Source organism: Leucoraja erinacea, unplaced genomic scaffold (genome assembly GCF_028641065.1).
Source record: "Leucoraja erinacea ecotype New England unplaced genomic scaffold, Leri_hhj_1 Leri_82S, whole genome shotgun sequence".
Classification (NCBI taxonomy): domain Eukaryota; kingdom Metazoa; phylum Chordata; class Chondrichthyes; order Rajiformes; family Rajidae; genus Leucoraja; species Leucoraja erinaceus.
This window is the reverse complement of record NW_026576762.1, coordinates 82,575-96,915: the sequence shown is the minus strand read 5'-3', so window position 1 is coordinate 96,915 and position 14,341 is coordinate 82,575. Positions and strand designations below refer to the sequence as shown.

The window sequence follows — 14,341 nt, the reverse complement described above, 5'->3', positions numbered from 1 at the left end:
CTTCTGTGGCAGAGAATTCCAGAGATTCACCACTCTCTGTGTGAAAAATGTTTTTCTCATCTCGGTCCTAAAACACTTCCCCTTTATCCTTAAACCGTGACCGCTTGTTCTGGACTTCCCCAACATCGGGAACAATGTTCCTGCATCTAGCTTGTCCAACCCCTTAAGAATTTTGTAAGTTTCTATAAGATCCCCCCTCAATCTTCCAAATTCTAGCGAGTACAAACCGAGTCTATCCAATCTTTCTTCATATGAAAGTCCTGCCATCCCAGGAATCAATCTGGTGAACCTTCTCTGTACTCCCTCTATGGCAAGAATGTCTTTCCTCCGATTAGGAGACCAAACCTGTACGCAATACTCCAGGTGTGGTCTCACCAAGACCCTGTACAGCCGCAGTAGAACATACCTGTTCCTATAAATCATTTTGCTATGAATTCTAACATACCATTCGCTTTCTTCACTGCCTGCTGCACCTGCATGTCCACTTTCAATGACCGGTGTACCATGACACCCAGGTCTCGTTGCATCTCCCCTTTTCCTAATCGGCCACCATTCAGATAATAGACTCTTAAGCCCCTCGGGAATGTCCGCCATTAACCAATTACCTTCTCATCTCATAATAATAATAATCATAATTTTTTAGCCAAGTATAATTGGCAACATATGAGTAAGTTGGTTTGCCATATAGTCTTATCAAAAAAGCAACACGACTCACAACTACAAATATACCATAACATAATCATCCATCACACCTGCTCCAAAGGTTTCCTAATCTGTGGAAAGACATTCTTGCTATACAGGGAGTACAGAGAAGGTTCACCAGACTGATTCCTGGGATGTCAGAACTTTCATATGAACAAAGATTGGATAGACTCGGCTTGTACTGGCTAGAATTTAGAAGATTGGGGGAGGAGGGGTGTTATAACAACTTACAATAATCTTAAGTGGTTGGACAGACTAAATGCAGGAAGATTGTTCCCGACGTTGGGGAAGTCCAGAACTAGGGGTCACAGTTTAAGTATAAAGGGGGAATCCTTTAGGTCCGTGATGAGAAAAACATAGAAACATAGAAAATAGGTGGAGGAGTAGGCCATTCGGCCCTTCGAGCCTGCACCGCCATTCAATATGATCATGGCTGATCATCCAACTCAGTATCCTGTACCTGCCTTCTCTCCATACCCCCTGATCCCTTTAGCCACAAGGGCCATGTCTAACTTCCTTTTAAATATAGCCAATGAACTGGCCTCAACTATCTTCTGTGGCAGAGAATTCCAGAGATTCACCACTCTCTGTTTGAAAAATGTTTTCCTCATCTCGATCCTAAAAGATTTCCCCCTTAGCCTTATGACCCCTTATCTGGACTTCCCCAACATCGGAACAATCTCTCTGTCCAACCCCTTAAGAAGTTGTAGTTTCTATACCCCCTCAATCTTCTATTGGGTACAAGCCAAGTCTATCCATTTTCTTCAATGAGGACATCCCAGGAGTCTAGATGCTGGCCTTCTATGACAAGAATGTATTTCCTCAGATTAGGAGACCAAAACTGTACGCAGATTAGGAGACTTAGATGTGGCCCTTGTGACTAAAGGGATCAGGGGGTATGGAGAGAAGGCAGATACAGGATACTGAGTAGGATGATCAGCCATGATCATATTGAATGGTGGTGCAGGCTCGAAGGACCGAATGGCCTACTCCTGCACCTATTGTTTATGTTTCTATGTTTCTGTACACATTTATATCTGTGACATAGCGTTATCCGACCTGTTGGGCTGCAGCAGGCAATAATTGCATTGTTTCGTTGCCCGTGTATAGGACACTTGAATATTTGGTTCGTTCTTCAGCTTTCATCCCCACCCCACCCCCACCCCCGGCCCAATCTGGATCGCCTATTGTGTTCCAGCTCTTGTCCCAAACCTTCCCATCATCAATCTTTCCCGGACATAACGGCGATTAGGTGAACTGGGCTTGTAGTCACAGGAATTTGGGGGAAGGATGAGAGGGGATCTTATCGGTACATCAGAATCAGAATCAGAATCAGAATTAGAATCATAATCACAATCAGAATCAGAATCAGAATCAGAATGCCGTTTATTGTTATATAAACCGAGGTTCAAACGAAATTACGTTCCTGCAGTCATAACAACAAAAAAATCAAAACACACAATTAACAATGTTTAAAGGATTGGACTGCTAGATGCAGGACAAATGCTCCTGCTATTGGGGGAGTCCAGAACCTGGGATCACACACAGTTGAAGAATAGGGGGTCGACCATTTAGGACTGAGATAAGGAGTAATATTTTCACACAGAAAGTCGTGAATTTGTGGAATTCTCTGCCTGTGGAGGCCAATTCACTGGATGTTTTCAAGAGATAGTTCGATATAGGGCTAATGATATGCGGAAAAGGCAAGAATGGGGCACTGAATCTGATTGAACAGCCATGATCATATTGAATGGCGGTGCTGGATCGAAGGACGAATGGCCTACCCAGCACCTATTTTATCTGTTTCTATGTTCCTATCACTCCCACGCACCCGCGTAACCTGATGCTTCCATTTGCCCCAAAGATAGTGCGCAACCCAATAGACAATAGACGATAGACAAAAGGTGCAGGATTAGGCCATTCGGCCCGTCGAGCCAGCTCCGCTATTCAATGTGATCATGGCTGATCATCCCAATCAGTGCCCCGTTTGCTGGGACTCTATCCCATATCCCAAGTTTGCGGATGACTAAGCCGTTATCTTTGAGGAAGAGACTGCATACTTGGATAGGCTGGGTGAGTGCAAATGTTTGGCTGCAGTATAAAGTGGATCTAGAGGTTAAGCGAAAGCCTCCACCAGCCCCTCTGATGCACCAGATTGAAGGTTTGCAGCAGCACAGTAAAGAAAGCATGGTATGTTAGCAACAAAATCAGGGAGGTCTGTGTAACAGAAAAAGTATTGCGTTTTTTGGTCTCCAAATCAGCATTATTGCCGAGGGAGTTTCAAAAACTGATTCCTGGAGTCGTTTCCTTGGTTTATACTCTCCAGAATTAGGAGATTCTTAAACTTACAAAATTCTTAAGGGGTTGGCCCTTGGTTCCCCGATGCACTCCCCCAACATCGGGAAATCAAAACCGAGACGAGAAGAACTGTTTCACTGGTGACCTGGAACTCTCTGCCAAGTGTGTTGAGGCCCAAATTTAAGAGGGAGTTAGATGGGGGCCCTGAAGGGGATCAGGGGGGTATGTTATGTTGGATGATCATAAGGTTTCCTCTCAATCCTTCTGCAAACTATGTTTCCTATTTCTTATGTTTGAGTGTAGTTTACAGAGTGCCCGAGCTGCTCCATTCTCTCAGCATATGACAGTCCCGCCATCCCAGGAATTAATCTTATTCTACGCTGACCTAACCCAACCTACGCTGCGCTCCCTCAATAGCAAGAATGTCCTTCCTCAAATTAGAGGACTGTTGTCTCGCTAGTGCTTCGATCCAGAACGCCACGGACGGATTGCAGGGCATCCTCAAGGGTGAAGGTGAGCAGCCGGAAATGGTATTGCATGTCGGCACAAATGACGTCGGGAAGAAGAGGATAAATATTCTGCAACGTGATTTCAGAGAGCTCAGAAGAAGGCTGAAAAGCCGGAACTCCAGCATGGTAATCTCCGGTTTGCTTCCGGTTCCTCGTGCTGGTGAGGGCAGGAACAGTGAGATTGGGGATCTGAATGAGTAGCTGAAGAGCTGGTGCGTGGGGCAGGGATTTAGATTATTAGACGAATGGGATTTGTTTGGGGTAAGGGAGAATTGTACAAAAGTGGCGGTTGCACCTGAACCGGCGGAGGACCAGCATTCTGGCAGGCAGGTTTGCCACTGCTGCACAGGTGGGTTTAAACTAAATAGTGCGGGGGAAGGGGGAGACAAATTGGAAATACAAGGGTGGAGATAAAGGGAAAGAGGGTATAGGAAAAGTTAATAATGACACCAGAATTAACGGGACGGAATGCGCACACAGGAATAGGAGAGTAAAGCCAAGTGAATAGAATTGTGGAATCGCAAAGCCAGAAATCTTGGGGTTATTATGGATTCAGATTTACATTTCGACAGGCACATCAAATCAGTAACAAAATCGGCCTACTATCACCTCAAAAACGTAGCTAAACTGTGAGGACTCATGTCAGCTCAAGACTTGGAAAAACTTGTACATGCCTTTATTACTAGTAGGCTAGATTATTGTAACGGTTTCCTTGCAGGTCTTCCGAAAGAAAAACTGTCAGGCAGCTACAGCTTGTTCAGAGCGCTGTTGCTAGAGTTCTAACAAAGACCAAAAAAATTGAACACATTACACCAATTAATAAATCCGTACCTTGGCTCCCTGTGTGTCAGAGAATTGATTTCAAAATCCTGCTGCTCACCTATAAATCACTACATGGTTTAGGGCCAAAGTATATCACTGACATGCTTTCACTATATAAGCCTTCTAGACCGCTAAGATCTTCTTAGACCAACCTTTTAGTGATTCCCAAAGTAAATACAAAACATGGGAAAGCAAGATTTAGTTACTATGCAACAAATAGCTGGAATAAACTTCCTGAAGATTTAAGACTTGCCCCAACTTTCACAACTTTTAAAACAAGACTGAAAACGTTTATGTGTACTTTAGCTTTCAGCTAAATCTTAACTACGTTGCACTTTTAACTTTTGCATTTTTCTATAATGCATTTTTAACTTTGCTTTTATTTTCTTTTATTTCTTCTATTTTATTTCATTTTATTATTTCATTTTATTGTATGACATGTTTTTATGTGAAGCACTTTGAGTGCATCGTGTATGAAATGTGGTATATAAATAACGTTGCCTTGCCTTGCCTTGCCTTGCCTAAAGATAAGGAGAAACACATGGGAGTTACCTACAGGCCCCCAAACAGTAACCTGGATATAGGGTGCAGGTTACAGCAGGAGTTTAATCTGGTATGTAACTAAAGTAATGCCACTGTGGTTATGGGAGATTTCAATATACAGGTAGACTGGGAAAATCAGGTTGGTTCCGGGCGCCAAGAAAGGGAGTTTGTGGAGTGCCTCGCAGATGGATTCTAAGCGCAGCTTGTATTCGAGCCTACCAGATAACAGTTAATTCTAGATCTAGTGTTGTGCAATAAACCAGATTTAATAATGGAACTCAAGGTAACGTAATCGCTCGGAGGCAGTGACCATAATATGATAAGTTCGCAATTTGAGAGGGAGAAGGTTAAATGTGAAGTGTGTGTGTTGCAGTTGAACCAAAGGGACTATGACGGCTTGAGAGAGGAGCTAGCCATGGTCGACTGGATAGGATCCTAGCAGGAATGAAGGTGAAACAGCAGGAATGTCTGGGCGTAATCCACAAAGAGTAGGAATGAACGGGTCCTTTTCACAATGGCAGGAGCATTTCATTCCAAAGAGGAAGAACGATGTTTTCGAAAGGGACGGAGAGAGAAAACGGGGAATTACAGGTCAGTTAGTCTAACGTCGGTAGTGGGGAAACGGCTACGATCAGTTATTAAAGATGGGATAGCAGCACATTTGGAAAATGGTAAAATCATTGGACAAAGTCAGCATGGATTTATGAAAGGTAAATCATGTCTGACGAATCTCATAGAATTTTTCGAGGATGTAACTAGTTAGTGGATAAGGGAGAACCAGTGGATGTGTTATATCTGGACTTTCAGGAGGCATTCGACAAGTTCCCACATAAGAGATTAGTATACAAACTTAAAGCACACGGTATTGGGGGTTCAGTATTGATGTGGATAGAGAACTGGTTGGCAGACAGGAAGCAAAGAGTATGAGTGAATGGGTCCTTTTCACAATGGCAGGCAGTGACTAGTGGGGTACGCAAGGCTCAGTTCTGGGACCCCAAGGGATATAGGGAGAAGGAAGGCACGGGTTATTGATTGGGGACGATCAGCCATGATCGTAATGAATGGCGGTGTTGGCTCTTAGGGCGGAAGGGCCTCCTCCTGCACCTATTTTCTATGTTTCTATGTTTCTATGATACACAATGCTGGACTAACTCATCGGGACGGGCAGCATCTCTGGAGGGAAGGAATGGGTGATGTTTGGGGTCGAGATCCTTCTTCGGCCTGACGTAAGTGGGGAGGGATATAGATAGATAAGGAAGTGTGAAGGTGTGAAAACAGGACAAATGGAATGGAATTCAAGGACATGTGGAATAGATCATTGTTAGCTGGGAAAAGGCAACAACATTGCAAACAGAGATAAAATGTGCTCGTAGACAGTAAGAACTGAGAAAGGGAGGGATGGAGAGAGAGGGAGGGATGGCAATGGTTACTTGAAGTTAGAGAAGTCAATGTTCGTACCGCTGGGGTGTACATTTTTAGAGGCAAATATGAGATGCTGCTCCACCACTTTGAGCTGGGCCTCACTCTAACTATGGAGCGGGCCCAGGACAGAACGGTCAGTGCAGGAATGGGAGGGGGAGTTAAAGTGCTCGGCAGCCGTGCAATCAGGTAGGTTTTGGCGAATTGCGGAGGCGTTCAAAGAAAGGATCGCCGAGCCTGCGCTTCGTCTCATCGATATTTTGGAGTGTTTAGGCGGAATGACCTATGAAACTTCTACCAAATTTCACGTCCTGAACTCCTGAGCAAACAATCTACATTTATCCATAATCTGCTTAGAGATAATAACCTCCAATGCAGGCAACATTTTGGAAAACCGCTGCAGCACCCGCTCGAGAGACTCCTTATTCTGTCTTGAACAGAGTAACAAGAACTACGCACAATAATCCAAATTCGGCATTACCAAAGTATCATAAAGCTGCAGAATGGCTTGCTCATTCTTCTACCTGTCATGAGAAACTCGTTCTAAATTCAAAAGTGTCGCAGTAACGTAATAAGGTCATAAGGTCATAAGGTCATAAGGTCATACGTGATATGTGCAGAGTTATAGCATTCGGCCCATCAAGTCTACTCCATTCAATCATAGCTGATCTATCCCGCCTTCTAACCTGATTCTCACGCCGTCTCCCCATAACCCCCGACACTCGTACTAATCAAGAATATATCTATCTCTTTAAGTACAAGCGTTAACAAATTAGCACAACGCTTCGCCCCAATAAGCGATCTATTGTGCCTTTTCTGCACCGCCTTCTATTCAGCGCATTCACATTCATGAATGTTGGGGCAATTCAGAACCTGGGAGGGATTGGTGACTGCAGTAATTGTTCATTACATCACCGATTAAAATTGGGTGTGGTGACGCAGGGAACGATGCCGGTCCTTTGGCATCTGGCATAGATTGCAGAGATGTCCTATCAGTGGCGCCAGAATTGCGAGGGCAGCTGATATGCTGATTGGTCAGAGATCGCAGACGTTACGTCGCCTATTTCGCATGCAGCTGGAAGGTGGCTCCATGGCAGATGCGGCGAATATCGGGGGCCGAAATCTGCACCTCGTATGTTGTAATGCCTTTTGGTTTCGCTTAGGACACGACTTTATTGATGAACCGAAACAACGAGGTGACAGGATGTTTTACAGCGCTTATCATCTGCTCCCTAAATTTGGACTGGGTGACAGCGTAAATAATAGTGTTCGTGCAGCAGCTAACATTCTTTAACAAAGACCCAACTTCGTGAAAAATGTCTTCATAATCGTTATAATCGTTATAAGATTTTACGAACTGATAATAGAAAAAATCTACAACGTTAGTCAGCCAGAGAAGGATGAAGCTGCCGGATAGCGTGAGAAGCAAAACCATTGACCTCCGCCTGCTCTCCATCTCCGGGTCACTGCCGTTCTCCCCCTTGGACTGCCCCCTGAGTTCTTTACGGACCCGACTGGTTACTACAATGTGGCGGACTGTCAGAGCGTTGAGAAGCAGGATTACAACGAAAGGGAGGATGGGAGTTAAAATTCTGTCGAAACTGTCCAATCCCACCCATCCAGGTTCTATGAAATAACTTGGTTTATAGTAACAGAACCACGATACGTTGTCGATTATCTGTCCAGCCCGAAATGGGAAGGCGAATGGGACGTTTTTCAGACAGAACGTAACGCCGATGGTTGCGAGAACTGCAGCCGCTGTTTGCCGGGTGCAATATTTTGTTTTCAGCTTTTGGCAACAAATAGCGACATAACGGTCGAAGGTGAATGTGACGGTGAACCAAACGGAACAGTCCGTGGAGACACGGCGTAGCAGACGGCGTAGAATGCACACGGCGGTGAGGTCCATGAAATTCACAGGGAAGTAGTAAGAGTGGATCTGACGTAATATGACCTCAGCGACAATGACTAGCAGATCCGCTGCTGCCATGGCCACCAGGTAGCGAGTCGTGCAGGTGGAGAGACCACATTTTCCCCGCGATAGGATGACGATCGCGATTACATTCACTAGAAGGTTAAAAAAAAGACAAGGCATATGGAGATATCTGATGCCATATATTCCGACGTTAGACACAAAATGCTGGAGTACCTGAGCGGAACAGCTAGCGTTTTTTGGGAGTGGGTGACGTTGCGGTCGGGAGCTTTCTTCCTACCCATGACAGGTGAGTAGGCGGGACAGTGAGAGAATGTAGTCGGAGACAGTAAGACTGGTGGTTGAACTTGGGAGGGAGAGGGGATGGAGAGAGAGGGACAGCGACGTACATTCAGCTTCCAGAGAGAGGCTCATTTTTCTCATCTAGCAGATCATTGCAGAGTTGGTTGCCACCAGACGGGCGGCGCCATCAATTATATTTTAAAAGGGGCTACACATACGCAGCATCTTGACTGTAGAACCCAGAAAGGAGCAGCGCAGAAACATTCATTTCGGCGACAATGTGTGTATGTATCTCATCTACCTACAGGTCTTACATACAGTGGCTTGCAAAAGTATTCATACCCCTTGAACTTTTCCACATTTTGTCACGTTACAACCACAAACGTAAATGTATTTTATTGGGATTTTATTTGATACACCAACACAAAATGACGCATAATTGTGAAGTGGAAGGAAAATGTTACATGGTTTTCAATTATTTTTACAAATAAAAAACTGAATAGTGTGTCGTACAAAAGTGATCAGCCCCCCTGAGTCAATACTTTGTAGAACCACCTTTCGCTGCAATTACAGCTGCATGTATTTTGGGGTATGTTTCTACCAGCTTTGCACATCTAGAGACTGAAATGTTTGCCCGTTCTTCTTTGCAAAATAGCTCAATTTCAGTCAGATTGGATGGAGAGCGTCTGTGAAGAGCAATTTTCAAGTCTTGAGGTGAACCTCCGCCCCAGTCTCAAGTATTTTGCAGACTCTAACAGGTTTTCTTCCAAGATTGCCCAGTATTTGGCTCCATCCATCAACACTGACCAGCTTCCCTGTCCCTGCTGAAGAAAAGCATCCCCACAGCATGATGCTGCCACCACCATGTTTCACAGTGTTCAAGGTGATGCGCAGTGTTAGTTTCCCACCACACATAGCGTTTTGCATTTAGGCCAAAAACTTCAATTTTGGTCTCATCTGACCAGAGCACCTTCCTCCACATGTTTGCTGTGTCCCCCACATGGCTTATGGCAAACTGCAAACGGGACTTCTTATGGCTTTTTTTCAACAATGGCTTTCCTCTTGCCACTCTTCCATAAAGGCCCGATTTGTGGTGTGCACGACTAATAGTTGTCATGTGGACAGATTCTCCCACCTGAGCTGTGGATCTCTGCAGCTCTTCCACAGTCACTACGGGCCTCTTGGCTGATTTTCTGATCAATGCTCTCCTTGCCCGGCCTGTCAGTTTAGGTGGACGGCCAGGTCTTGGTAGGTTTGCAGTTGTGCCATAATCTCTCCATTTTCGGATGATGGATTGAACAGTGCACCGTGAGATGTTCAAAGCTGTGATATTTTTTTATAATCTAACCCTGCTTTAAACTTCTCCACAGCTGTATCCCTGACCTGTCTGGTGTGTTCCTTGGGTTTCCTGATGCTGTTTGTTCACTAATATTCTCTAACAAACCTCTGAGGCCTTCACAGAACAGCTGTATTTATACTTAGATTAGATTACACACAAGTGTATTACACACTATTTACTAATTAGGTGACGTCTGAAGGCAATTGGTTGCACTGGATTTTATTTAGGGGTATCAGAGTAAAAGGGGGCTGAATACCTTTGCACGCCACACTTTTCAGTTTTTTATTTGTAACAAAAATTGAAAACCAAATATCGTTTTCCTTCCACTTCACAATTATGCACCACTTTGTGTTGGTCTATCACATAAAATCCCAATAAAATACATTTACGTTTCTGGTTGTAACGTGACAAAATGTGGAAAGGTTCAAGGGTATGAATCCTTTTGCAAGTCACTGTATCTGACCATTCCTTAATATAATGGAACAGCGAAGCTCCTCGAAGCTTCTTAAATGCCAATAGCATATTCGCCTTACAAACCATTCATGGCAGAGCATTCTATGCAACACCAGTCACTGTTCAAAAATGTATGTCAACGTTGCCTCGTTCACCTTAAAGTATGAATGTTACAAAATGTTGAGATTTAAAAAATCAAGTTTGCAATTTATCCCATCAGATAAAACAGAAAAATAAGTTTAATTTGACGCCTAATTCACTTTCATATCTTCAGTATTAAAAAATGTTATGGCGATTGTCATACTCTGAAATTAGCATATTTTTCCCTATTGCTTTTCCATTCTTAGCTCAAAAGCTGTGATCCAGGACAGTCAAAAGCCCATAACTTTCTTAAAAATTAAGTGAACTGAATGACATTGTCGCTAATTACAAAATGACAGGTATTATAGATTAAACATTCTGGGGGAAAGAAACATGTAACAAACTTACTTGGATGACCAGACATCAAAGCATATAATTAGTTAGTTACCTAATTGTCGCTAATTACAAAATGCAATTACTAGATCTAAACATCTATCCATTTCTTAAGAAAACGTTAACATTTTTAAATTGCCTAAGTGTCCAAATAACATTCACACAAGAATTCACAACGTAACATGATTTTTAATTCTCGTTGTCATTAATTTATAGGCCAAATTGAAGGAATATATTGTTCAATTCGCGTAAATTAATGGGCATTTAAATCATCTTGCGAGTGAGATTTTGTGGAACGCGATCGTTTGGAACGTTGCGGGTGTGGTAACTGCAAACCCCATATGGGCTGGATAAACACTGCCGGTTCTTATGGGATCCATAATCACATTTTCACGAATGAAATTTGGATTAAAGTAATCCTAAGAAGCAAGTGTTTATGTAAAATAGACGACTTACCTTATGTTATTACCCTTCGTGAGATCCGTCCCGTTGTCGGCGTTAGAAATAGATTATTATTTTACCCCAACGATTAAATTGTCCAGCGATTTTTTTTTAAACTTCCGGGAACGGATATCGGAGCGATTTTTCTGCAGCAGCCTAGCAGCCTGAGAAAGATCGACTCCGACAGGCAGGAGAAAACGGCGTTTTACCCCGGCCCACCCCCCCCCCTACCCCCACTCTCAAATGGCGCCAAAGTCGCGCACACGGCAAGTGGCAGTACTGCGGCGCCGCTGAAGGTAAGTTGTTTTTTTTAACATACCTACTTAACGCAATGTGTACATTCTCCATGCCTCTCACAATGTTGTAATTTGTTCAACAGAAAAACAATCCAATGCAATGCAAGACTAAATTCTGCTACCCTCGGGTACCCCAGGTGCGCTCCCATTTGTCCCACAATCTACTACTTTCCAACAGTCACCCGTAATTATCCACTTCTCCTAATTTTGCTCTCCGATCTCCTGCGTCTCATTTGCACGTCTTTCTGACTCTCTGTCACCTTCGTACTTTTCATTTAAACGTAGGCACTCTCATCTTAATGTTTTGCCGTCTAGTTGTTGACATTTCAAACTTGGTGTAAGACTTATGCCTATCAACTTTATCTGTGCCTGTCATCAATGCGTGTACTTCCGTCAGGTCTCTCCTCAGCCGCCGTCACTTCCGACAGAACAATACATTCTATTTGTCCAATGTCTCGTGACAGAGAATACCATCTATTGGACAACATTTTGAAAAACCGCCTCTGCACAGTCTCCATTCTCCAGTTAGACGATGTTCTATTATCAGTCAGTTCTGCAAAATCTAGATGTGTTTTATGATAGCATTTCACAAAGGTTTCATAATATATGACATTGAATTAGCCTGCCAAAGCAACAAATAGTTTAAGCAGCTGACATCAGCTAAAGCACCGGAGCCACCAACATCAAAGAATAATGTGTTTAGTAATCATTTTTTTTGTCTGGAAAAGCTTACGCTGGGTGACCCGGTGAGCTGCAAACCCTTAACAACACTGATACTCAGTGGGGGCTTGCTGTCCAACGAGGCAAGACAGGTAGATAGAGTCGCAATGAAGGCAGACGATGCGCTGCCTGCAGCGACTGGCGCATTGAGCATGAGTCGGACGATCATGCTGCAGCTTGTAGGACACGTGTTTGGTTGCGTTAAAGTACTGTGTTCATTTGTCAAATTTGGGGATCATGCAGAAGTGGATAACTAGAATTCTCCTTTATTAGAGGAGAAGAGCTATAAAATGAATTTGGCCCTACTTGTAATATTGTCTCTGGAACGTCCGAAGTTGAGAGTGAAACCCAACAGAATAATTAACAATTATGAGGCATAGATATGATAGACAATCAGAACCTATTTCACTGGATGAAAATCTCAAAATCTGTTGTGCATAACTTTTACGTGAGGGTAGTAGCATTTAAATTACCTGCTAGGGAGGGGGCATGCTCTTTACACAGAGAATACTGGATGTCTCGTACACGCTGTCAGGGGAGGTGGTGAAGGCAAAAAGGACAAGCGCATTAAGAAACTTTTAGTGGAGCAAATGAATCAACAGGACATGGAGGGATGTCCTGTAGATCACATGGTGGGAGATCAGATGAATTTATCCTGTTCACGGATATTGTGGATCCAAGGGAATCCATCTTTGCTGTACACTTCCATATTTTAAACAGTGGTGCACATTTAACAAATGTCGCCGTAAGAATCGTGAGGCCGACAGGGCATCTTGTAAACCATTCATTCAAGAACAATAAGGCGGATTATTATATGCATGGTGTCAGGTGGAGGCAAAGGGGAGGTGCAACGATGCCCGAGTATTATTGTACATTTAACACTGAAAGAAAGCATACAGGCACAGCAGGCAGTGAGGGAAGCAAATGGCACGTTGGCCTTAACATCGAGAGAATTTGAGTATTGGAGCAAGGAGGTCCAAATGCAGCTGCACATGTCCCTGGCGAGATCACAGCAGGAATATTATGTGGCGTTTTTGTCTCATAATTTGCGGAAGGACATTCTTGCTATTGATAGAGTGCAACGTGCGTTCATCGGGTTAATCCCGGGATTGCGGGACGAACATATGATTAAATAATGGATCGACTGGGTATTCACTGCAATTTAGAAGGATGTGAGTATCTCGTACAGAAATAATATTGTTAAGGCATTGGATAGACGAGATGTGGGAAAATAATCCCGATGTTGGGGTGCCAGAACCAGGAGTCGCATTTTAAGGAAAAGGGGTCGGCCTTTTGGACTGAGATGAAGGAACACCTTTTCGCCCAAAGAGATTTGGATCTGTAGAATTGTCTGCCACGGAAGGCAATGGAGACCACTTCACTGTATATATTCAAATGAGAGTTATATATAGTACTTAGGGTTAACGGTATCAAGGGAAATGAAGAAATTAACGATATGGGGAGATGCATGAACGGGGTATTGATTTTGGATGATTAGATAACCATATAACCATATAACAATTACAGCACGGAAACAGGCCATCTCGACCCTTCTAGTCCGTGCCGAACACATAATCTCCCCTAGTCCCATATACCTGCGCTCAGACCATAACCCTCCATTCCCTTCCCATCCATATAACTATCCAATTTATTTTTAAATGATAAAAACGAACCTGCCTCCACCACCTTCACTGGAAGCTCATTCCACACAGCTACTCTCTGGCGAGTAAAGAAGTTCCCCCTCATGTTACCCCTAAACTTCAGTCCCTTAATCTTCATGTCATGTCCCCTTGTTTGAATCTTCCCTACTCTCAGTGGGAAAAGCTTTTCCACGTCAACTCTGTATGAGATGATCATATTGAAACGCGGTGTGGCTCAAATGGCCTACTCCTGCTTTCTTTTCGATGTTTCTAGTTTTCTATGTTCTTTGCAAAAAAAAAATGAACAACACCGTCCCTTGCAGAGAGTGGGTAAATTTGAAAAGTCGCCGTAACTTACCAGGTACTCCAATTACCGCAATGATTGGGTACAATATCTTCTCCACGCTATAATATCGCTCCCGCATTGTCGGTGCCAGTGTACACCCTTGTTGCAAGCAAGCGATCGACAT

General features: G+C 43.6%; 1 protein-coding gene across 1 annotated transcript; it reads right to left on the bottom strand.

Annotated features, from left to right (window-relative positions):
- Positions 1 to 7,452: 7,452 nt before the first annotated feature.
- Positions 7,453 to 14,341, bottom strand: LOC129694869 (probable G-protein coupled receptor 139). Its single transcript, XM_055631626.1, has 2 exons — positions 14,230 to 14,341; positions 7,453 to 8,360 (listed from the first exon to the last, which is right to left on the bottom strand). Exons 1-2 carry the CDS (start codon positions 14,339 to 14,341, stop codon positions 7,453 to 7,455), a joined length of 1,020 nt encoding a protein of 339 aa, XP_055487601.1.